This window comes from Aythya fuligula, chromosome 1 (assembly GCF_009819795.1).
Source record: "Aythya fuligula isolate bAytFul2 chromosome 1, bAytFul2.pri, whole genome shotgun sequence".
Taxonomy (NCBI): domain Eukaryota; kingdom Metazoa; phylum Chordata; class Aves; order Anseriformes; family Anatidae; genus Aythya; species Aythya fuligula.
The window spans coordinates 53773939-53797149 of NC_045559.1; the positions used below are offsets into that span (position 1 = coordinate 53773939).

The window sequence follows — 23211 nt, forward strand, 5'->3', positions numbered from 1 at the left end:
TTGTTCGACTGCTATATTTATGACACGAAACAAACGGTTAAGATACTAATCTGTTGGCCTCTTCTAGCTAAACCCTTCTCCCCTAACCACTCATTTCTCTGTGGATAAATGACAGCAGGAATCCACAGGAAGACTCCTTGAGGACAGAGGATTGCTCTGCTGTCTGTAAACATCACTGTTTCACCCAGAATTTGCCACTTGGATTGGACTTCGCCTGCCAGCCCGTCAGACCAACACATTTCTGCAATGCAGTAGAGTAAACAATGCAACACAGTGATTCTGAGTCTGTAGCTAGACAGACTGAAGTAGCAGCACAAGTAAGTCAGAAAATCTCCTCCATTTATCTGGACGCAGAGCGAGCTCTGAGACCCAGTCATCACAGTTGTTTTTATATATAAAATCTGTATGCACACACACATATGGACTAATACATTCATCGCTACCCCTCGTTTAAGGGACTGACCATTCAAAGTCTATGCTTCACCCGGTAAATGTGCTTTAACTGCAGGTGCCAGGTGCATCCAGGACCATGCAGCGGCTTGATGGACCACTGCGTGAGGACATGGCTGGAGGTTCAACATCAATCAACAGGTTACTGTTCCAGATTGTTCAGTCTTCAGCTCTCCGGACAATCCTTCCCAATCAAGATAACACACAGGTAGATTGTTTGTTTTTATCGCTCATAGTGGAGTTTGGACCCGGGTTACCTGGAATGAAAAGAAGTTAAAAAAAAAATGTTAATGCTAAGTAAATAAGATCTGGATAAAGTTTGGACTCACGCTTCAGTCCTTTCTCGTTATTTATTATACGCCTTGTGTAAGACCCACATTGCTCTGCACTCTCTTGGGATTTTATTTCCTACTTCTGTGAAATGAAGAGACACTAAAATAAGAGCAAATTCAGAGTATACTGTAGAGAAAACCACTGGAGAAGTATTTCCAGGCTTTGGCCTGTACTCAGGCCAGCGTCAGCGGTATTCTTAGGTCCCAGTTGGCACTGAAAAGCAGGCTGGCCATGACTTAGGTGGGAGGTTTTCCAAGCAGCAACGGATGAAAACAAAAAAGAAAAGTCAGGTCACCTCATCCATCTGATCTCAACCCACATTCTCAACAGAGCTTTTCTTGTGTTTAGTTCTAAGCATCTCAAGTGGCCGTATTTCCACCATTTCCTTTGCAAGAGAAATCTGGAGGCCTCAGGGTCTTTTGGTTAAGTAGCCTAGTACGCTGCCCCCAGTTTTTTGTTATTTATTTCGTTGCTCACTCAGTAGATTCCTTCTGCTCTCAGTATCTGTACTTTTGAATCCTTGTACTGCTGTGTGATCCCTTTCATGACAGCCAGATCCTGATCTGGGTGCCCCAGCATACTTTTTTCAAGGCCTGTACTATGAGGTGTTTGCATAGGCTTTTGCAAGTAAGGGAGCTCAGCGGTACTTTGGGCTCAGCAAGGCTTACACGGGGGGCTGCCACATGGCTTGTGGCCACTCTGAACAAGGGCAGACCCCACTCGTGTTTCTACAGAAGGAAATGATGTGTACATCCCTCATGCCAGTGGTCAGTATAGAGTGAAAACAGACGGAAAACTGCCGCCGGTCATGGTGACATGATGCTCAGCCTTGCTGAGATGAGGTAAAGTTCAGCCCAGGCACGGCCCCTGAACTAGGCTTCAAGTGGATTATTTTGCATGTCACTCTCTTGCTTGTGGGTATTTGACCATCACTTTCCTCACCTGTAGCTGATGGTGAAGAGAGGAGCTCCTTTTCCTCCTCTTGACCTTCCTCCCCACTGCAGCTTCCCCATATCCATGTGGGAGGCTGCACTGCAGCCCACCCTCACTGCTGTGGCTGCTCTGTATGCTGCAGCCTCTTCTCCACGTCTCCCCACGGCATTTCATTCTGCCTGCTGTCCTCACTTTGACCTATTCTGTATGTTACTACCGAGCTTGTTGTTATCCCTATCTCCTTGCCACCCCTCCCTGTCTGTATCACGTTCAAGACCTTCATGTTTTCCTTCCAAAGCATCAGCGCTCCTCCTCTGCTTAGTCTCAACTTTCAATGCCTTTGTTCTTCTCACTCTTTCTACTCCTGTCTTCTGGTCTTTTTCTACAGATCCTGCTGCAGTTAGAGCAAACACTGCCCGTGCATGTACGCAGCAACACTTCCCTCCTTCTTTTTAAATAAAAATTCCATTTACCACCAGCCCACGACCCTACTTGGGCTGAAAAGCACTGCTGATAACTAAGCAGCTACTTCTGCAGTGCTGCAGTGTAAATCCCCTTTTTTGTTGCAAGAGGCACCCAAAAAACGAGACACAAAATCTTGCTATTAAGTGTAACAATTCTGCAAACATTGCTCTGAGGAGCGAAGGCTGATGTGCAGAGACACCCGGGATAGCAGACCCTCCAAACAAGCCCACTTTGGCTGCTGCCTGCGGGGGAGGAAACAAAACAAAAAGGCAGTGCCTTCCAAAGGCATGCAGCTTTCAGACCCTTGCAGTATTTCCCAGAAACTGCACACAGACGTCAGTGTCTTTGCCGATCGCAGTCTGCCCAGCAGCAGCATAAAATTAACAACATTCTGGTCAGGTTCAGAGCTGCTGCTGCCGCCTTCTAAAGCCGGGGACAGTGAAATCCAAGAATTGTGTCAGTTTCATCATATGGTTTAAGTGAGCCTGGTAAGACAAAACACAACATCCATGCGGTGTGGTAGGACAACACCCCAGGATGTTCGTTTGGACGCTTGGTTGGAGATGTTACTACCTGGAGCCCTGGGATTTTCCAGGCTTCCCATCCTAACTTGTAGGTATCATTTTCCAGCACGTAAATACCCAGTCAGATTTTCAGAGACTGTTGCAAAATGCGCTTTCAGCGCTTCCCTCCCCAGTTCGTATTCTCTCCATCACCATTTGCTCTTACAAGATTGAACCTGACCTTTAGCCTGCTTGAATAATGTCTTTCAATTACTCTGCAAGCGACTCGGGGTGTAGATCTGGTCTTTCTCTGCATTTGTAAGACGGGCTGTGTCTCTGTGGTACTACAGAATTACAGAATTAATAGTGACTTTGGAGGATGTGTGCACAGGCAGGCCCACAGGGCTTAAGTGTGCTGTTTAATCTTTACAAAAGGTAAGGGCAGCTATTTCAAACTGTGAAGCTCGGAATAATTGCATCCTAACCTGACTGCATACCAAGCACCTTCTCCCTCCTTCATTTCCACTTCCCACCTCCCTTCTGTCACTCAGAGTATCACAGCCATCAGTTTTTACTAGGCCTGCTCAAAGACAACTTAAACTTTTAGAGCTAGGTCAGTCCTACAGTTTCCCCAAGAACAAAGGGCCTCCTATTTTTGTCTTACAGCTGGAACTCTGTTCCATGCCCGTGTTCAAGAAGCTTTTATGAAACCCTAATGAAACATGTGCTGCTGATCAAGTAACAGCAGGATCCAACGTGTCGAGTCCTTTCTTCCTCCTTCTCATGAGGCTCATCTCTTTAACGTGCCCTCTGCCATCTCTGTTTCCATGCTGCTTTGGGACCACTAGGCTAGAGAAGCTTTCTTTCAAGAGCAGCGATTCAACTCTCAAGGAGCACGCAGGCAGTGATCTTCCCCCAGCCTTTTGTACTGGATGACCTAAGCCTGCTTACACCACGCTTCAAAAGCTGCGGAGTCTCCCGCTGTCACCACGAACTTTATGCTCGAGTAGCATAAAGCAAAACAAAAAATATTTGCCTGGACTCCTCGGAAAGACTTATCGGGTCAGGATGAGCACAGCAGGAAGGCTACTGTGCCGGATCTGCTCCTGGCCCTCTGCTGCTTCCCTGCACTGCAAGTTTGAGCCTGGCTTGCCTGGAACCAGAAGGGGTATCCCAAATCCTCTGTTCCCCTGCACTGGAGGAGGCCCGTCTCTCGGGAAGTAGCAGTGACAAGACATAAAACCTGAACATAACGGCGTGATAGTGTCTTTATGGAAATGGTCCAGACCGAGCATCAGACCAGCAGGCATCGATCCACCGTGCTAAAAGGAGTAGGGACATCCCTGCCGCCCTGACCTGTGCGGTGCCCAGGGGGGCTCAGTGCCCCACTGTCAGAGACATTAATCTCTTGTGTGCCTTCATCTGGGTCGAGTTTCGCCATGGCACTGTGGGAATGGCAGGCAGGCTGCTTCGGAGCAGCCACAAGCACAGGGAACCTCTGACGCTGAAGTGCTGACAAGTCAGAGTTGACACAGTTCTCCACTTCTGTCACTAGAGGGTAGTGCAAGCCCTCAGGTCCATTCCTCCGAGAGGAAATGCCCATACATCTCCCTATAGGTCTTCATGGATTTTGTTTTTTCCTGGCTCCGAAGAATGGGGCCCAACAGCACATATTGTCTGTGCTCAGAAAAATAATGTGATTTGGTGAGAGGATGAAGACCAAGATTTACTTCTGTCTCCCCAAATGTCAAACATCCGAAAACGGGTCTACTATAGTCTCAAATTAACCATCCAAGCCTTCTTACAGTTCTCTCTCATGTTCATTTGGCATTTTTGAGTCTGTTCTTCATTTAGCCAGAAATATTTCTAAGAATCTAATCAATCGCTGCTTTTGACCTTCCTAACACCTTGCTTTTCTATTTTGTTCTCAGGAGAATGTCATTTGATTTCATATCATGGCAGTCCCAGAGGATTTCAGTCTTTCTACTCCAGCATTTTGCATTCATCAGAGCACAGAATGGCCACCAGCCAGATAAGTTGAGAAGAAATTTTCCTCCCCTTAACTAGTTTATTTTCCTGCTGGTGCAGGATGTATTGACACCCAGCACAGTTCACTGAGAGAGGAAGACAACCAGGCTGAACAGTCAATAGATTTACTTCTATCTGACAAAACATCTAAAATGTTGGGATGTGAGCTACGAACACATAAATTAGGAGAAATCTTCAACCAAATGAAACCTTGGATGGGCTTTAAGCAAAAATACCAGCCGTACCTTAGCAAAGAAAGGAAGGTTCAGATGTAGTGCTTCTCCACAGCTTCCATTTTCACGACCCTCTCTCCCATTTCAAATGGAGTTAGAGGAGCAAGCTGAAAAGCCTTCCAACCTCTCCTTCCCTCCTTGCTCCCTCACCTCAGCATAAACATTTTCTCCCTTCTCCACCAGTAACCTTGTCACAGTAAACACAGTTGACTAAACCCAAACGATGAAAGGAGAGGTTAGACTGGAAATCTGCCTGCATGCTGCTAACCACGACACTGAACGTCCTGCTACTGCTTATCAGGGCAGTGCTCTTCAAGAACTGTGTGTGCAACTTGTTTTATACAGGGAGACATTCACCTCTTTCTCTGTCCCATGCCTGCTTGCTGGGAAGTATCAGAAAATATGAGAAGTACCAATCTTACAATATGACTGCCATTAAATTGCCTTCAGATTTATGCTTCATTTGATACAACTTCTACTTCTCTTTGATTCTGCTCTTTTTACTGCAGAGGAAATATCAGGATCTACTTGCAGGTGCCTACGTTGAATACGTTTGCACCAATCAACCAAGCTCGGAACAAGGGACAGCCTAAGAGCACAGAAGCAGAACGTGATGGTAGGAGAGGTTTTACCTGAGATGCCGTCAGCGCTCTGAACACTGGCATGGCTGATGCTGAGCTGTTCATATTCCAGTTTCATGTTCCCAAGGTCTTCTCCTGAATGTCCTTCACTGGCAAAAGAATTTGCCTCAATGCTTGAGCCTGGAGATCGTTTGGCCTTGCGACTGAAAAGCCCACTGGAAAACCGTTTTCCTTGCTTTGAATTTGCCTGTGCATCTTCTTTCTTCACATCACGAATAGACTCTCTGGATTTGGATTTATTTTTCAGGTCCATGTGGAGTCGGGAGAACAGTTTCTGAGGGCTCCGATTCAGCTTGTTCAAGTTCTCCAGAGGTGGCTCAATTTCTGGGAGCTCTTGATCCAATGTGATTAAGTCATTCAGAAATTGATTTAATCGTTTCTTTGACTCACTTGTTTCTTCCTTTTCCATATTCCCCTGATTATCCTGCTTGTGTCGTGAAGCCCAGAGCATCATATCACCACGGGCTGCCCCTGCCACTAAGCCATACTTGGGGTTAATGATCTTCCGAGCCACGGTGGAAGAATGAAAGCCTGGCTTCCCAGTTCCCAGAAGGTGTGGATTAGTAATACCCAATTCCTTGTATAAATTAACTTCCTCTGAGATGGCATAGAGCTCACGAAACTCAACGTCAAACATCTCCACATGCTGTCCTGTCAAGACTAGCAGGATATTTCTGTCAATGTGAGATGAACTCCACGTGAAGCTAAAAATAGGAAACAGAATGGAAATTAGATATTTGGGTGCATGCTTGACCCAGCCCACCCAACAATATCTGAAACACTGTGTAGGAATATGCAGCATTGTGCCATTTGCCAAGATGCATCAGGGTAGGTAGGTGAAGTTCATTATTATTGTTCTTTAGGCATGCAGTAAAGATCTGGAAGAAAAGGCATGAAAACTCTGAAGGACAACCTACCCTTTTAAAAAAAGCAACATGGCATCAACAGGAGGAGTCTACAGACTGGAAACCTCTCCAAGGAGAGCAACCTACAGTGGTTAATGCAGCATGGCACTATCTCTAGCCCACTGAAACAGTCCACTAGCATGGGCATGTTCTGTTCTCCTGGGAGCAGCTTGTGCTCTATATTACTTTCTGTCTTACCCCACCTCATTTTCTACAGGTGCCAAACCAATTACAGAGACTGGAATAAGAAAAGGAATGACACGAGGAGACTCTCAAGCAAAGCTGCAAGCCATTCTTTACAGGAAGGATGAATATCTGCCTTAAGCAAGAGCAACCCACCTGTATGATCCGGTGGCCACCTTTTCACCATCCACCATCAGGAATCGGGATGCCAGTGTGCCTCTGATCTTCCCTGCTGGCATGTAGAACCCAACTCCTGTCACAGAACGTATGCGGATGTTCTAGCAGGGAGGTTAAAAGACGAAATGTCACAATAAATAGGGCAGAGAATTAGATAATTGCCAGCTCCAAGTCTTAACACATCCCTCACATTATCTCACTATTGCTGGGGCTACAGCTCATCATTAGCCACCAGAAATCAGAAGGGCTGCAGAGAGGAAAGCACGGTGCTGAAAGCCCTGTTGTTATCACCTGTCAATACAAGTCACTCCCATGCATCGTTTTATAGCCTTGTCCGATAGGTCAGCATCTTTGTAACCCTGCCTGCTGTCTTCAGCTATTCATCTGAGCCCACTGGCAAGACAATGCTCTCAAAATCAAATAATCCTCCATCTCCAGCCCTGTGCTTTAGCTCAGAAGGCCCAGCCCTGTTCAGGCAAATGAATCAGATGAAGCTCTGAGTCATATCTGCACTCTCTGAATCCCAATCCCTACTCCATGACACTTGTGAGCTCTTTTCCAGGCTATGTCAGCAGGACCAGAAAACAAAGGAATTTTGCAACACCTGTGCAGTCCCAAGGACACAGTTACTCAGAGGGTAACGTATGACATAGGACTAAATTAGCCTCTTTTTGTGCTTCTGTTCTGAGCCCAACAACATACAGCTTGACAAAACTGGGCAAATCATAAGGCTAGACAAGTTAATTATTACAAAAGAGGCAATGGAACAGTCGCACTGTTCAAAACATAGATGTTTCCTGTGTGTTATAACAAAAGAACCCTGATCTATATCATTTTGCTAAGAATCCCAAAGAGTTTCAATGTCTTCCTATATTCCTCATTGTTCAATGGAGAGTGAAAAACGCAGAACTTTATTTTGAAAAAAAAAAAAAAAAAAAAAAAAGTGTATGGTAAGTGTCTCTGCTGATGTCTCAGATGAGTGAAGAAGAATTTCTGGAGAAGAGGAAGGCAAAACTTTGATGAAATTAACTGAAATAGTTGGAGGAAGGTTTTAGTTCTCCCTGGACCTCCTGTCCCACTTAAAACCTTTGGGCATCAAACCTGCAAATAATGAAATAAAGTACTACTAAGGATAGAGAGAAAAACTACAGATTTAAGGTTACCTCATTTTCTACAACAGACTCAGGTGTGCACATAATGAAAGAACATATCTGCATGTTGGACTGGGTGTTATTCTGCTCAGACCAGTGCTGAACTCCATGGGTCCTGGCTGCTCGAGGCTGAATTGCCAAAAAGGTGTGTGTATATATATATATATATATATATACACATACACACACACATACATACTGACTAACATGAAAAAAGCCAACAAAACCCCAAAGCATTTATTGTCAGTATAAGTTTGGAGCAAATTATCTTGTCACTCTGACACACAAATTTAGATCATTTTCTTCATTCCACCATCTGTTTCTGTAAGAATTCTTTAACAATGAAAAGCTAAAAGGTATTGTGATCTGGAGTAATAAATCCAGGGTTAGGAGTCAGACAGTCCCAGGTGTAATCACAGCTCTGACTCTATTCCCTGTGATGTTCTGGGGAAGTCAATTCACCTTTGCTTCATTCTTCCCCCATCTGCAGAACAGGAGAATCAGGAGGATTTGGCTAGCACTAGCACAGCCTCAGATCCCACAAAGAGCTAAGTACTATTATTATGAATCTCACTGACAGCTTAAATATCGATAGGCTATAGAAATCAGCATGCAGGAATGAGTGATTAGAAGAATGTGGATTTCTTTCAAAAAACAGTTTTCTGAATATAAATCTTACCTTTTGAATCTGTTCCTATTTTCCTCAGTAAAACACAGCAGTGGCAGTACAAATTCTGACTAACAGTAACTGATGATACTACTATTTTGCATTCATCTACTGCTTGATCTGTCTGCAGTCCTGTGTGGGCATTAGCTAATTAATCCTCCCAACACCGCTGACAGTATTATCACCCTGTTTTAAAGACGAGGAACCTAAGAGACAAAAAAGATGAAGTGACTTGCCCAAGGCCTAGCTAGCAGTGAGTCATATGTGTGGGATGCTGAATGCAGGTTGGGTAGAACACGGGAGGAAGGGTACCCTTTCCAGTACTTAGAATAACATTTGTAGATGGCTGGCTGGTTGCCTAAAGTCATTTTTTCTTCCCTTGCTGAGTAAAGTTGGATTTGGGATTTGCCAAATCATGGGATATTGACTGGAAGTGTCAAGAAGTATGCCTGTCCTTCAAATCAGCCAGCAGCTCTGCCATGTAATAATCCTTTCTGAATCAAGGACTATCAGCCTGCGTGAGCAGAAAGTTTCTTAGCGTGTAACATGTGTGGATTTTACTGTGTTTGTATGTTGTATCACCTTCTTTTGGTGGAAAGAAAGAAAACTTGAATTTCTGCAGTAACTGAGCCACACATAACACTTAGAAGGGCACAGAGGGGATAGAACCAAACAGCTGAATACATAAACCTCCTTGAACAAAGTAGGCACAGGAGTGCATAAATGCATCTTGTAATGCAGAAAACAAGCACAAAGTCATATAAACATCGAGTCACTTAACAGGTTATTTGTATAATGTTTTCTGCCTTGAAGGATCTTGGAGCATTTGAAGACTAATATATCAAGCTGTACGGAGAAGGAACAAGCCTGGGTTCATGTACTGAAGATTATACAACAACAAAAGCAGAGAGACAAATATAAATGAGTTGAGATTTCAGCCCTTTTCTTTGGGCACTGACGTTACTGTAGTAACAAATATTTTGGCTAAAAGACCAGTTAGTTCTTCAGGTAGAAGAGACCCCTCCAAATCTGTATTCTTGCAGCAACCTGCTTAGGGTTAGTCATATCCTGGCTCATGGAGGCTGCAGTCTGTGTTAGATTTCCACGTTGCCTTTACACAGACTTACACCACTCCTCATTGCAAGCAGTGACTAACATCTCCCTGACAGCAACTTAATACAGACCGGTAACGCTCAAGCCTGACAGAGCATCCTAATACACTCAGCAAAGGAATCAGTCTTTCTTGCTTTATTGTGACATGCTTTTAAGCCTCACCCTGAACCCACAGAAAGTTAAATTAGACTCAGCTGAGAAAGTCGGTAATACATTTGTGTGACTGACCTTAGTTGTCCCTTGACAGACCCAAGCAGCAGCGCCCAGAAGTGGGGATTGACTAAGGTGAGATACACAAGATGGACCCTAAAGGCAGGTGTTGTACTTATTTTCACCAGGGAATCCTGGTGTCCCTCCCCTCTTAGAACAACAGCTGATATATATGTTGCAAAGCAGCAGAGGTCTTTACTTCCAGTTGGGATGAATGGCACGAGCGAGCTCTATAAACTGAAAGACTTAAATCAGATGAAGGACAAGCAACAAACCAAAGCAGTAGATCATACATGATGGTGGCATAACAGTCCCTTGCATTAACTGCTTTTTTTCAAAATATAGATCTTTCTGCTGTCCCTGGGAAAATCAGATCCTTAAGTCAGTAGCATCTGTTGGGGTGGCTCCTGTCCTCTGGTTTCCTGTACTACTGCTTCATCTGAGCGCAGGGCTGAGGGGGAGGCACAGATGCCCATTTTTTCCCACTCAAAAATCCTCCATGGAGGTTCTACAGAAGGCAGTAAAAGGAAGAGAGATATAGGATTCACGTGGACAGGACCACAGTGACAGGAGATAAGGAATCTTTCTTTTTTATGGTCTGCAAGCTTCTCGTTTCAGGTCATCAGACCTCCAGGTCAGAGAGATGGGTAGTAGCTGCTCATGTTAGATGGGGACAAAAAATCAGCCTCAATCTGGAAGCCAACACCAGGCAATGTTGGGAGGGACTGGGCTTATCCTATGTAGTTGCCCTGAACAGTTTTAGAAAAGGTGATGAAATAGTAAAGCTTGTAGGTAGTCAAGTAGAATAGGAAGAAATGCAGCTAGCTAGACCTGGCCCAGTAGTGCCATTACTGGGTATTAAAAACAGCAGCACTGCCTCACATCACGTTCAGATTCTTCTTTACTTGAGTTTGAATTGAATAAAGAAAGCTGGAGGGCAAAGACTTGAAGAACTGAAACAAAATTCCAAAGATCTCTTCATTAGAAGCTTATAAGAATACCTGGAGTGAGAAAAGGAACTCCTTGCATGCTGGGGAAATGAATATAGAAATTAATATGAAGGTGAACTTCCTGCAGATACCACATTCCCTAGATTTCCTTGGAGCTCTAGGTGAACTTGAATTCCCTGTCTTTGAGCAAAAGTGTCCGTCACTGATGTCTTGGTTAGCAGAAGCATGGGGAAGAGAATGCCTCTAAAAACCAGTGACAACACTCACCCTCAGGTCAACAAGAGGAGGACTTTTTGTGGGGCTATGAATTTTATCTCTCTGAGAACTTTGATTCATTCTGATCTCAGAAGAACACCCTTGTGTCAAACATAACAAAAGTCTGGCAAACCATGTCCTGCAGGCTCAAGAAGCAATATGACTCATACAAACAAGACATGCTCATACTGACATCCCAGGATGAATGTGCAGATGGTTGAATTTAAATGCGTTTTTACTGATCTCTGGCCTTCAGACAAAAAATGAAATTTTCTCATTTCACGTTTGGAGTCAGTGAAGAGCTTCTTTTCTTTGTGAAGTACATTCTTGCTACAGCAGTTTCCCTCCTGTGAGACTGTGGGTGGATCATGATACCTTGCCATCTCAAAAAGATACAATAGCCAGGAATTTTGTGAAAACACCCATCACTCTATGTAGACAAAGGGCAAAATCCACTGTTAAAACAGTAAACCTCCCTGTATTAGGACTGTTGAGTTATTCACTCTGCACTGGAGGAGAGGGATGCAAACAAAAGGGTAGGAATCATAGAGCAATCTGAGCATCTGGTGATGACAGAAGACAGAATAAGCATCCTGACCCTGCAGCAATGCCAGCCCATGGGAGTGTGTCATCTCTTTTTCTCTGGGACGAGAAGTTGCCTTTAAACCTTAAAGTTACCTCCCATATTGCTGCAACTTTCTGTGGAAAGGCCAGCCTGTAAATCTTACAGAAGCATTCCAAAGGAAAGATGGGAAGAAGGGCAGGAAGGAAGAGTAGAGCACATAATTCCCTTTTCTGACAAACTGGGGCCCAATGTCAAAATATTTCATAAGAGAGCAAAGTGGTTACACAAAAAGAAAGTGGAAGGGGAGAATGTTCTCCTTGTAGCTGAAAATCTGTAGAAGAAACTCAGGCATCAAAGCAGATGTCAAGAGGAAGACATTGTAAAAAATAAATGGGTGAATGGTAAGAGTTACGTGCACTGGAGTTTCTGGTTCTTCCTCAGCAATTCCAGTGGGAATTCAGTGTGGGACAAAATGATTCTGCCAGAGTAACACCAGAAGCCCAGCTTCATTTTTTGCTTTAAAGCTGGGTCTTCAGTGCTAAAAGTGCAGAGCCCCCAGACACATTAGATGATGAGGTGGATGAAGTCCCCAAGGGAAAGACCACATCCCTCTTGCGATTTCTTTCATATCCAAAGCCTGGCGTCAGGCTATATGATGATTTCTGCTATACTGACCCAAACTGCAGCACAGATACATCCAAGATAGCCTTGCAGAAAAACTTGACCAACCAGCTGCTCCTGGTCTTCTTGATGCTGACAGTCACGTTGACCCAGGATGGAAAACAACAGGAACCTGGGCAGGACACCGAGAGGCCACCTTCCCTGAGAGACAACTGACCTGCTTTTCCCAAGAGGAAGACTCTTCCCAGTCCTTCCATAGCACCACAGAAAGGAATAAACTGCATTGACCTTAACAAGATTAAAGAAAGGTTCCTTAGGTGTACTGGAAAAGGAATATAACAACCCTAAGCAAAGAATTTACAAAACAGTATGAGATAGGTGGGAAAATGGGAAAAAGTGGAAGGACAACACCCTGTTGGTTGGAAATCTGCAGAAGAGTGAAGAATTAGATTAAAGAAGGATGTTAAAAATTTCTTCCTCAGTGGAACTCCTTCAGCTCAGTCCGAGTCTGAAAGAAAAACACAGCAAGTGTTGGTGTGAGAGAAGGGAAACACAGAAGGGGCACAAGTGTTTTCTACTGCTTTTGATGGCATCAGTTTGAACTCTGCCTCCTTGGAAGGGGTGACCTTGTGATGCAAGGAGGTTGCTGCAGGACCTAGTCATTGCTGCAGCATGTCATTTTGATAATTGGTTTTGGAGTGTAAAGCGTGTGTAGATACTTATGGACAAAGAGGTGTGGGGAAAAGCAGAAAGAGACCAAACACTTTTTAAACAGAAAAGGCAGACAAACAGGAACTCACCTCTGCAATAGCATTGCAAGTTTTTCTAAAATGCCAGGGCACTCTATCCAGGGATGAAAATATGCAGTACTGAAGTCATCATTCCTTCACATGATGACACAGTGAGAAAAGAAATGGAAGACAGGTACCAGAGCAAATGGAACTACTGCTGTGGTTTTACAGCTTTGTACCAAAGAGACTCCAGCCCAGGCCACAGAACACCCCTGAAGCTTGAAACAGGTCTGTTAAAACAATGTCTGTGTCTTGCTTTCAGAGACACCAGAGGGAAGAAACTTCCATCTCTGTTTTGGAGAAAGATAAGAAAGCTGCTCAGCTGGATGTCTTTTTTTGATGAAGAAGTCCACAAACTCAGAGCAGAGTGGTAGTTCACAGGAGCATTGTTCAGACATATGCGAGTCATTTTCATCCACCTTTAAGACAGTTCTGCTTGAATGGTTAATATGAGCCTCTCTAACTTTCAGATCTTTTTGATTTTTTTTTATTTTTTTTAAACTATTAATTGAGTGTTTATAGAAGATCTGCCCTTCCTCCAGGCATTTTTTTTTTTTTAAACTGCTCAGCAGAACAATTGGATCACAAGAGGGGTGAGTCTTGCACCCTGTAGGTTGTTTCCAACCTAGCAACTTTTCCAGTATTTGGAACAAGTCTGTAGTAGCGACAGTGGCTAAAAGCCATTAAAACAGTAGGAAAAACAAAAGTAACTATAAACACACAAAGAATTTCAGTTTGTATGTAATGGAAGGAGATCCTACTGAAGTTGCTTCTGCCAGCCAAGCTAGGCTGACTACTCTGCTGTGGTGCAGGCACTATATGAAAACATCCCCAATATGGAACTGGGGAGCAGCTGCGCTCCCCAGTCCCTTATGTTCTCAGGCAAAGGAGGACTACAAGCTCATTCAGTCCCAGATTTCACAAAGTGTAAGCATACTATTACTATTTGTGTGAATCCCAGTATTCTCAAAGACCTGGTTTGAACACTAGAACTTGCACAGGAGACCAACAAGTATTTCCTCGGACATGTTTTCTCCCAAACAGGAATATTTAGGTGATAAGAGCCAAAAAAAAAACCACCACACAGACCCCTGTCTCAGGTGAAAGGCAAATAATCCAACTCTTCCCTTTCTCTTTCCTTCTGTTTCAACAGGCCACTGTCTTATCCCTCTATGTTTCATCAACTTCATTGTCTGTCCAAGTCAGTTCCAAGATTCTTTACAAGTCGGGAAGGCCACTGACCTACAGAAAATAATGGTTCAGCATTGAATATCTTACCCGGATCTGCAAGTCACTGAGGTCAAGGCATCTGCACATTTCCAGGAAGAGCTTCACACCATCCTCATCCAGAATTACATAGACTGGGATCCAGCGCTTATACGCTGCATCAACAATATCACGGAAGATGTCCCGGTCTGTAAACACATCCATGGCCACTGCAATAATCTGGAAACAAGAAGACAGTAGACAGGCAACTAAATAAAATATTAGGAACTCCTAGGGAAGCCCATTGCACTGTTACAAAACAAAGGAGAGCACTGATACCAGAATATGGAGGAGGATATAAGGGAGACAAAAGCACAGGAATGTACATGCCCAAGCACTTCCAAAGATCTTGTAATTTTCCATCATGGTTCCCGCTGCATTTTGGAAGGAACATAATAAATTGTCTTTGAGAGTTCACCTTCTTCTAGGGGAAAATGGCTTATTTCAGCAGCCTGAAGAACGCCAAAGCCAAATACCCAGTTTTATCTCTGTATTGTGAAACTCTCTTTGCCTCTGTAAAGATCCACTTAAACATGAAAAAGGACTGAAAAAGAAGAGTGAAAAACACAGTACTAACACTTTTCAGAAGGTGAGTAATGGAAGAATGAATGTGCAGAGGAATCAGGGCATGACTCCTCAGCCATGGGGTGCACAGTGCAGACAAGAAGAATTTTATTTTCCTTTTTCACAAATTCCCTCTGAGAACTCTGCTCTCAGGGCTGGCTTCATGAAGAACGTCTCATGGAGCTCAAACATAAACATCTCATACTAGTCAAAAAGTGACTGAAATGCACATTCAAGATTTGGAGGAAAAATGACCGTTCCCCTCTCTTACATATATATTTTTCTGGTGTAAAACTAATCTCTCTTTCCAGACACAGATTTTATACAAAAGCAAAGGGTTGCACTGACATCACTGACAAGCCTGAACATTCATAGGATGAGTAACAACAAAAACAAGACTTTTGTGGGCAACATTTATGCTGATCTTACACGTTTTGTCTCTCTCCCTTTCTGTATCCTTTACACCACTTGAAGTATCAATTCATTTTTCTTCCTGAAGGAGTTATTCTCCCCAGCATTTCACAGGCTATGAATGAAGGAAGCTGTGGTTCTCCCAGTCCCACTAGGAACCATCAACTTGGCAGGTCAGAGCTCTCATACTGACAGTAAGTTGGGAATAGAGTTGCCTAAATCCTAGCTCCCCAGGTGCTGGGGTCACAGCGACAAGCCAGGCTGTGCTGGGGAGAGCATGTACAGGTGTGAATGGAGCTGGGGACTGGATCCAACCGTAGAGTTTTCTTCAGTTGATGTTTGGAGGACGTGCAGCTGTAGTTGCAGCAGCACCCTGTAGAAATGGGGATAATACTTGCCAGACGCCTCCTTCCTTTGAAAATGCCCTTGAGCAAAACGGCTACGGGAAAATGATGCCACAGTAAATGTCCCCTGTTTTTGTTGAGTCTGCTGGTATGGCCAACAACAACCAACACCTCTGCTCTCTCAGGCTTCTTCTGTCAGCAGTGCTTACAGGAGCTGTTCTTGATTAGAAAAGAAAAAAATGAGCTGACACTGTGTTTATGCCCATCATTAACATGTACGTTCCTGATAAAGGTGAGCGATGGTGGAGGTCCATTATAAGCTAATTGTAAGGCCCTCAACAGCTCTTGGTAGGCAGAAGAACTGGATTTCAGGTCCCACGTTGGTTGTCACTTTCTAGCTCAAAGGAGTGAGATGCAGGAAATGTCAGCCCTGAAAAACAGCGAACTTGTGCCACTTTATTCCTGAACAACTTCATATGCAGACACGTTATTAAAGGCATGAAGTTTTCATGCATTAATTGAGCCATGCTATGCTTTCTTTCCCCTCCACACACTCTGGTATGGATGTTGTTACTAAGCAGCAAGAATGCTAGATAATATTCATTTGAAGTAAGAACATCCACGTAGGGAACTGATGAAGAATAGATAGAAGTGTGACTGTGTTTTCTTTCCATCCTCTCCATTTGCAAGGAGTCCAATTTGAAATTGCAAGAAAGCCCAAGAAATTGCAGCACACACTGGACTGACCATTAATTGGTACTAGGTCACTTCAGGCTTCTTTGCAATACTATGGACTAAATCCATGAAAACTGCAGCCCTGTATGAAAAACTGATGAACTGCCTTGCAGATGGCACTTCCAAGATAGAAAACTATAAGAGGGGCAACCCCAGGGTTGTTTTTTGTCTTCCCAAACCCCTGTCACTCCTGGTGATCTGTCAAGATAACCTAGGAGCATTTCCAAATGCAGCAAGTCAGAGCATGAGTATCTAACCCCTCTGCAAGTCGTTTTTTTTTTTTTTTTTTTTCCATTCCTTTTCCTAGCCTATGGATAATAACACTACTTATCTATAGGACCCATAGGTGTGCCTTGCTCTTCCTAGGTATTTACAGATTGGCAAGTTAATGCTTGTCAATCTCATTGCGGCAAGGTAGCTTAATTACTGTATGTTTGTAAAACACTGATGATAAGCCACCCACAGACATGTCAAATATTACCAGTATCTATGTAGGACCACCACCAACCCTCCCCCCCCCCAAAAAAAAAAATTAAAAAACAAACACACACACACAACAACCCCACTCTTATCTGCTGAATGAAAAGCTGCTACCTGGAAATTTTATTCTCCAGGGCCAGCTCAACTGAACACAATAGGCAGTTACCTAAAAAAAAGACCATTAAAACGTAAACGACTGTTAAATATGAAACTACCTTTGGGCTGGGAGGGGCACAGTTCCGTCCAGTCAGTGAAAAAAATCTACAAAGAAATTAATTACTTCTAGTTGCCAGGCCCAGCTATCAAAAAGAGCAAAGTTTCCCAGTCAGCTGCCTCTACACAATTTGTAGAGGCATTTGCAGCAGTGCAAAGAGGATATGAAGTTGTAGCAAATCAGACCGTGAGCATTTTACAGCTTCAGCTTCTTCTGTATGACTGAGCACACCAGTTGTTGAACAAGATCACGGGGTGTGCACCTATTTCTGCAAAGTTTTCTGTGTTTCCCAGCAGATTTGGTTTTAACAAGTCTCTGCAAAGACTGTGCGTGCGGTGTGCACTTGGAAGGGGGGGGGGGGGGGGGGGGGGGGGGGGGGGGAAGAGAGACCGCTGAATTAGCAAGCAGAAAAAACAGAAAGCAGCAAAACTAAGAGCAGGAATAAGTGGCTTATGATGAATATCCCAAGCTGGAAGGGACCCACATGGATCACCGAGCCCAACTCCTGGCTCCACACAGGACCACCCAAACCTCAGACCATGTGTCTGAGAGTGTTGTCCAAACACTGCTTGAACTCCATCAGGCTCGGTGCCCTGACCACTGCCCTGGGGAGCCTGTTCCAGCGCTCTTGGAGCGTCACAGCTGGTTTGTTTTCTTGCCAGAGGTGCACTGTCACCACTAACAGTCCTTTCCAGCCCAAGATAAATAAGAGGAGCAGCCACATATTGTCTGGACTCTGGCTGCCTCACACTCAAGGTTGGATTGGCTGGAGACCGCAAGAAAGTAAATAACCCCAAACAAACTGGCTGCCCTGTCTTTAACTGGGGTTACCTGCACGTACAGGAGGGGTGGCTGGAGCAGCACCGTGACCTGCCTTCCCCCTGCCCTGAGCCAGCTCATCAGGCTGGGGCACCTAAACCAACCGTGGCTACAAAGCCCCAGTGCTGGCGGGGGGGAGTTGACCCCATCCTGAATATCAGCTTTGGCAAACCACAACATGACCAGCAAGGAACCGCACGGAAAGCCCTGCCTGGTGGACACCACCAGGATGGGGGGCCACGGTGCTTGGCCATCGAGCACCACTTGGTGGTGGTGGTGGTGGTGGTGGTCTCCTTCCACCCCAGGTGCCCCCAGCCCAGGCGTGAAGGCAGGGTGGCTGCTGGCATACGGGGGTGGCCGGTCCCTACCTTCTGCGCCTGCTGGATCATGTCCCGCACCACCTCCTTCACGTGGGGCGCATTCTCCTCCTTGCGGGGATGCGTGAAGAGAGCCACCCGGCTGATGCCCCGGTAGAAGGTTTTGTCGGTCCAGCCCAGGTCCAGTGGGGGCACCTCTGTGTCCGAGCAGTCGGGCCAGTAGGCCAGCGAGAGGGCTTCGCCGCCGGGGCCCCGCAACACCTTGCCGCTGTCCCGGGGGTCATCGTAGCCCCGCCAGCCGCCCCGCAGCGCCTGCAGCTCCCGGCTGGAGAGGAAGTCGCGCAGCTGCTCCTTCCTCAGGTTTTCCTTGTAGGCCCCCTCGCCTCGGGTCACCAGCACCTCCAGTGCCCGGCGTTGCTCCTCGCTGTAGTAGAAGCGGGCTTGGGCCTCCGTCACCTTCTCGTTGACGTGCGCATCGTCCAGCAGGACCACCTGGGACTCCGCCATGCTGCCGGCACCCGCAGCGCCGGCCGGCCGGGAGGCTGTGGAAGGAGCGAAAGGCAGGCCCAGCACCGCCTCACCTGGCCTGCCCGAGCCCGCCCCGACAGGTGGAGCAGCCGCACCGCCCCGCGCCAGCCCCTCACGCTCCCCAGGCTGGCTGGGGACATGGCTGTCCCCTCCGTCACACGCCGTGTGGCCCAAGCCCCAGGGGGACAGAGGTGGTCGTACCCCGGCACGGTGGGGTCAGGGGGACCTGACTGCCTCAAGTGAGGAGAGTCAGGCTGCTGGCATATCTCTACAGTGTGGAGGCACGCGAATGCAAAAATCTGTTTAAAAGATTCGTATTTTTCTCCTTCCTCTTTCCTTTTGAAGGTGGTGACTGCATTCACAGGGAATAAGGGGACGCAGGCAGAGCGTGACGGTGGCCGCAAGTCAGGGTCTGTCTGCCTCAGCTGGCTGCTAGCCGGGGCTTTTCAAACCCACCAAAAGAGCAGCAAAAACAGCTTGGCGACACCCAAAAAAAGAGCCAAAAAGCAGGAGGTGGGTGCCCTGTTTACAGACAGGAAGATGACAGAGCGATTTGCCCGAGGCTGCCCAGCAGGCTGGTGTCAGAGCTGGAAAAAAAACTGCACTGCTGTGGCTGGGAGCATGAATAAATACCCCTGGATTCATGCACGCACGTGTCCCAGCTGAGAGACTGGGGGCTGTGATGTTAAATGATGCTTTTTGCGTGGTATGTGATAGTAGCTAGGGGCCCTCATCAAGATTCAGGCCCCATTGTAGTTTGCAGTGCAGGCACAAGGGATTAAAAGCAGTTCTTCCCCCTTGCAGCCCTGGCACAGAGCTGGCAGAGATGAGCGAGGAAGTGGGGATAAAGGCAAAGCAGTGGTGAAATACAAACATTCAGAGGCATTTGCAGCGCTTTTCATATGTGATTAGCCCTAATTGCTCACATAAGGAAAATGCACAAACTGTAGGAACAGAGCTGTTGGAGTTGCTCTTTGTATCCTCTCTGTAAGCAATCACCTGCGCCCAGGGTGAGTTAGTTTAAAGAAAAAATCCATGCGTGAGGTGGGGCACTGTAGCTCTTCCCTGCTGTTCCTCTCCTTTAGAGGGAAGAGAGAATTTTAGTATTCCAGACTGCCATCAATAGCTCTTCCTGGCATGAAATTCACTTAAAATTTGAAATTGCACTTTGCAGAAATCTTCTCCTCTGCCTATCATATCACCTCTAAAAAATAATTTCAGCGTATGCCCTTTTAGCTTGATTTCCTATGGAAACGAGGCTTGCGTGGCCATGGTGTCTCCATCTGTCTCTTGTCTGGCCATCTCTAATAACTTTTGAACCCACTGGCTGATTTCAAACAAGTTTGGCTGAAGCATAATTACATCCCCACAGGTTTTGTGAAAATAAATAGCCTGATCGCAAAAAGAGACCCTATCACAGTCCCCTGGCAGGGAAAGTTGCAACAAGGGTTCATGCCTTATTAGACTTCAAAGATTCCATAAAAGTGGAAAGACTAATAAGTTCCTGAACTGTATGAAAAGCTTCAAATGCAGTTTATGCCATCCTAGACACCCCAGTCAATCAGCCACGATACATGAGTACACAGGGGATGCAGCTGTTAGCGCCAGTGCTCACTGAACTACTTGGCTTTGTTTTCTTTCCTGCTGTACCAGAGGCTGCCATCAGCTCTGCTATTTCATGTGTGGCTAAATAAAATCTCTTTAATCCTATACGCTCTATTCAATTGTAGCTGCACAATGTAATCTTTTGTGCTCAGCTCAGGCTCCCACATGAAAGTGCCAGTAGGTTCACAAATGTATGTTTAGTTTTATATTTAAAAGCAAGTGAATGTTTCCCACATCCAAGTGAAAGCAGCAGATTTTTGGTTTGCTGTGATGAGACGTCTAGCCCCCTTCTCTCACATTAAAAGACAAAGTGTTGCCTGTGTGTTGATATGAGAAATAGGGGCATGAAGCTGTACAAAAGCTGAGAGAGACCCTTTCCCAATGCGTGTGTGCTCCCCCACCCTCCCACCTCCCCGCCCCAACCCACCTGTTCTCCCAGCTATACATTCCAACCAGGCGTATTTTGTATATGGAGCTTTTACAAAGTCTGACGATCCAGTTTCTTTTGATATTCCCTGACCCGCTGGCTGACAGCCTCACCTAAAAGACTGGCAAAAAGAGCTGTGCAAACAGACTGCCCTCTCCATCCCACAGGTAAGCCAACCCTTCAGGACTGCAGAAGCAGAAACAGAGAAAAGAGGGTGGGTGGAAATTCCCATGCCTGGCTGGGGCTGAGGAGTGAATTCCAGTTTCCACTCTAGATGAAGTTCATTACTGTTTCAGCTCAGGTTTTCCTCTCTGACCTTAACACTGGCTCGAGAGAAAGAAGAAAGGGGAGGCCTGCTTTCGAATTGAGCTGAGGCAGCTGCAAATCCAAGGAGAGCTACAGTAGTAGACCTTTGATTTATTTATTTTTCCTGGGGATTACTTGCCGGAGGGGGCTGCGTGCGCACGGGCAGGGTTGGGTCTCATCTCTTTTGACCTTTGTTTGGGTGTCGTCCCAGCCCAGTCACGGTTAAGGTCTAGCTGAATTTTCTGGTCTGGTTCCAAAACATTTTCCAAAGGATATAAACTAACCTATCAGGAAATATTACCTCTCGCTGTAACCCTCCCCAACCCCATTACAGTGTTTTAAATCTTCTGCCTTCAAACACCTCCCACGTATATTCTGCTTACTTGGGCCTAATTGCTTCACTTTCCTTTGCAAGGCAGTGCAGGTTGTGCATTAGATAAAGATATGACACCTTATATTTAGCATTAATTGTAACTGTGCTTGTCCCATACATCTCTCTTGCCTATCCTTCCTGTGTAATTTCAGTCCCTAAATAGCCCATCTCATGCGATAGTTTTTGATAAACCTCCCAGCAGTGTTTTGCTTGTGACAAACTGTAAGAGGCTCTTGTTATGCAACTTTGGGTGCTCAGGTCTCGGGGAATAAAATTCTGATGCCTTAGCCTTATCTTCTCTTTACATCTTGTTTCGTCCATGGGGCAATATTATAAAGAAAGCATCATTACCAGCCTGATTTACCAAAAGCTCCCTGGTCAACCAAACTACCTTTCAGCTTTTTGGATAAGAAGTAGGAACTGGTTGAAAATGAGTTTTGCAAAGAAAAGAGGATAGCTTAAGGGATAGACGACAGAAAAGAGTGTTTTCCATTTCTCAGGCCCAGCTGCAGTTCAGCCTGAGGCGATGGGGCTTTGCCGTCTGGAGATGGAAGAGTAAATAAATGCCGGTGCCGTGGTTGTTATTAAACACTGCTCCTTCCCTGTGCTGGCTGGCACCAAAGCAAGACTTGCAAAGGCTTGGTGCAGACTGCATCTCCCCATCTCTGTCCTCTTGGAAGGTGGCATCCAAGTGGCTGTGGGAAGAACATGACACACGGGGCTAGCCACACTCGGCTCGGTCTGGCTCTGAAATTCCAGGGCTGCCAACGCAGCGTGGCACTGGGTGCGTTAGTCACGTCCTGGTGTTGGCAGAGTTAAAAAGTCTGAAACGAGGCGATTTCAGGGTGGAGAGGAAGAAGCGCTGGCACTCGCCATGCTCCCTCCAGCGACCCAGAGAGCCGCAAGTGGCAGAGGGGAGGTGTGTCACCTCTGCAGCAGCGACAGGCTGCAATCTGGACGATGATGAAGAAATGCTTTCAGATGCTTCCTTTCTATCACATTACAGTGCCTCAGGGAGAAAACCTAGCTGCTGAATTGGAGAATTGCCGCAACTGAGTCAAGTGCTTCTGGCCTCCCACTCAGTCTTTCAGCTGTTGTTTCCATGCGAGGGTAAATAGGCAAAGAGTCCTCTGAAGAGAGCAGAAAGGAGCAACAGCGTTTGTCGGCTTATTTCTTGCAGCAAGGTGTTTGCTCACTGAGCACAAACAGAAAGGCCCGTAGCTGTTTTCCCTGGCTGCTCCCATGTACAGGGCAACCCTTTGAGGCAGTTTCCTGTAAGAAATCATGCTGACCCAGCCCTCTCGCTTAAGCTTTCAACCTCCATTGGCACAAGGGCTCAAAACTAGTTTCATTTCTGAACAGAGCCGAGCTACGCTGAAGTGCCATGGACAGATCATCTGTTGTGCTTCAGTTCCCTATCTGTAAAATGAGGCAAATACTGCTCTGTTTCACAGGACTGCTACAAGAAAGATCTTAAAAAAATCAAATTAAAAAATCCCACAAGCAAACAAAAAAGCCCAACATCACCTACATTTCCTTTGGCCTCTCCTGCAAAGAGGGGAAATAGCCAGACAGCTGTAAAGTCTAAGTAAGCCAAACCCTGCCTGGAAGATTTGACGACAGAAAATAGTGGGGAAGAAGCAAAGCA

The 23211-nt window shown here is 45.7% G+C and overlaps 1 protein-coding gene across 1 annotated transcript; it reads right to left on the minus strand.

The window, feature by feature from the left end:
• Positions 1–642: 642 nt before the first annotated feature.
• Positions 643–18831, minus strand: FAM83F (family with sequence similarity 83 member F). Its single transcript, XM_032208088.1, has 5 exons — positions 18376–18831; positions 14453–14620; positions 6831–6952; positions 5578–6290; positions 643–707 (listed from the first exon to the last, which is right to left on the minus strand). Exons 1-5 carry the CDS (start codon positions 18829–18831, stop codon positions 643–645), a joined length of 1524 nt encoding a protein of 507 aa, XP_032063979.1.
• Positions 18832–23211: the final 4380 nt, after the last annotated feature.

Coding starts and splice junctions, on each gene's coding strand:
- FAM83F (XM_032208088.1), bottom strand. CDS start 18,831: ATGGCGGAGTCCCAGGTGGTCCTGCTGGACGATGCGCACGTCAACGAG. Junction 14,621..18,375: donor TGATCCAGCAGGCGCAGAAG/GTAGGGACCGGC, acceptor TCTTGTTTCCAG/ATTATTGCAGTGGCCATGGA. Junction 6,953..14,452: donor TCAGTGACTTGCAGATCCGG/GTAAGATATTCA, acceptor CCTCCCTGCTAG/AACATCCGCATACGTTCTGT.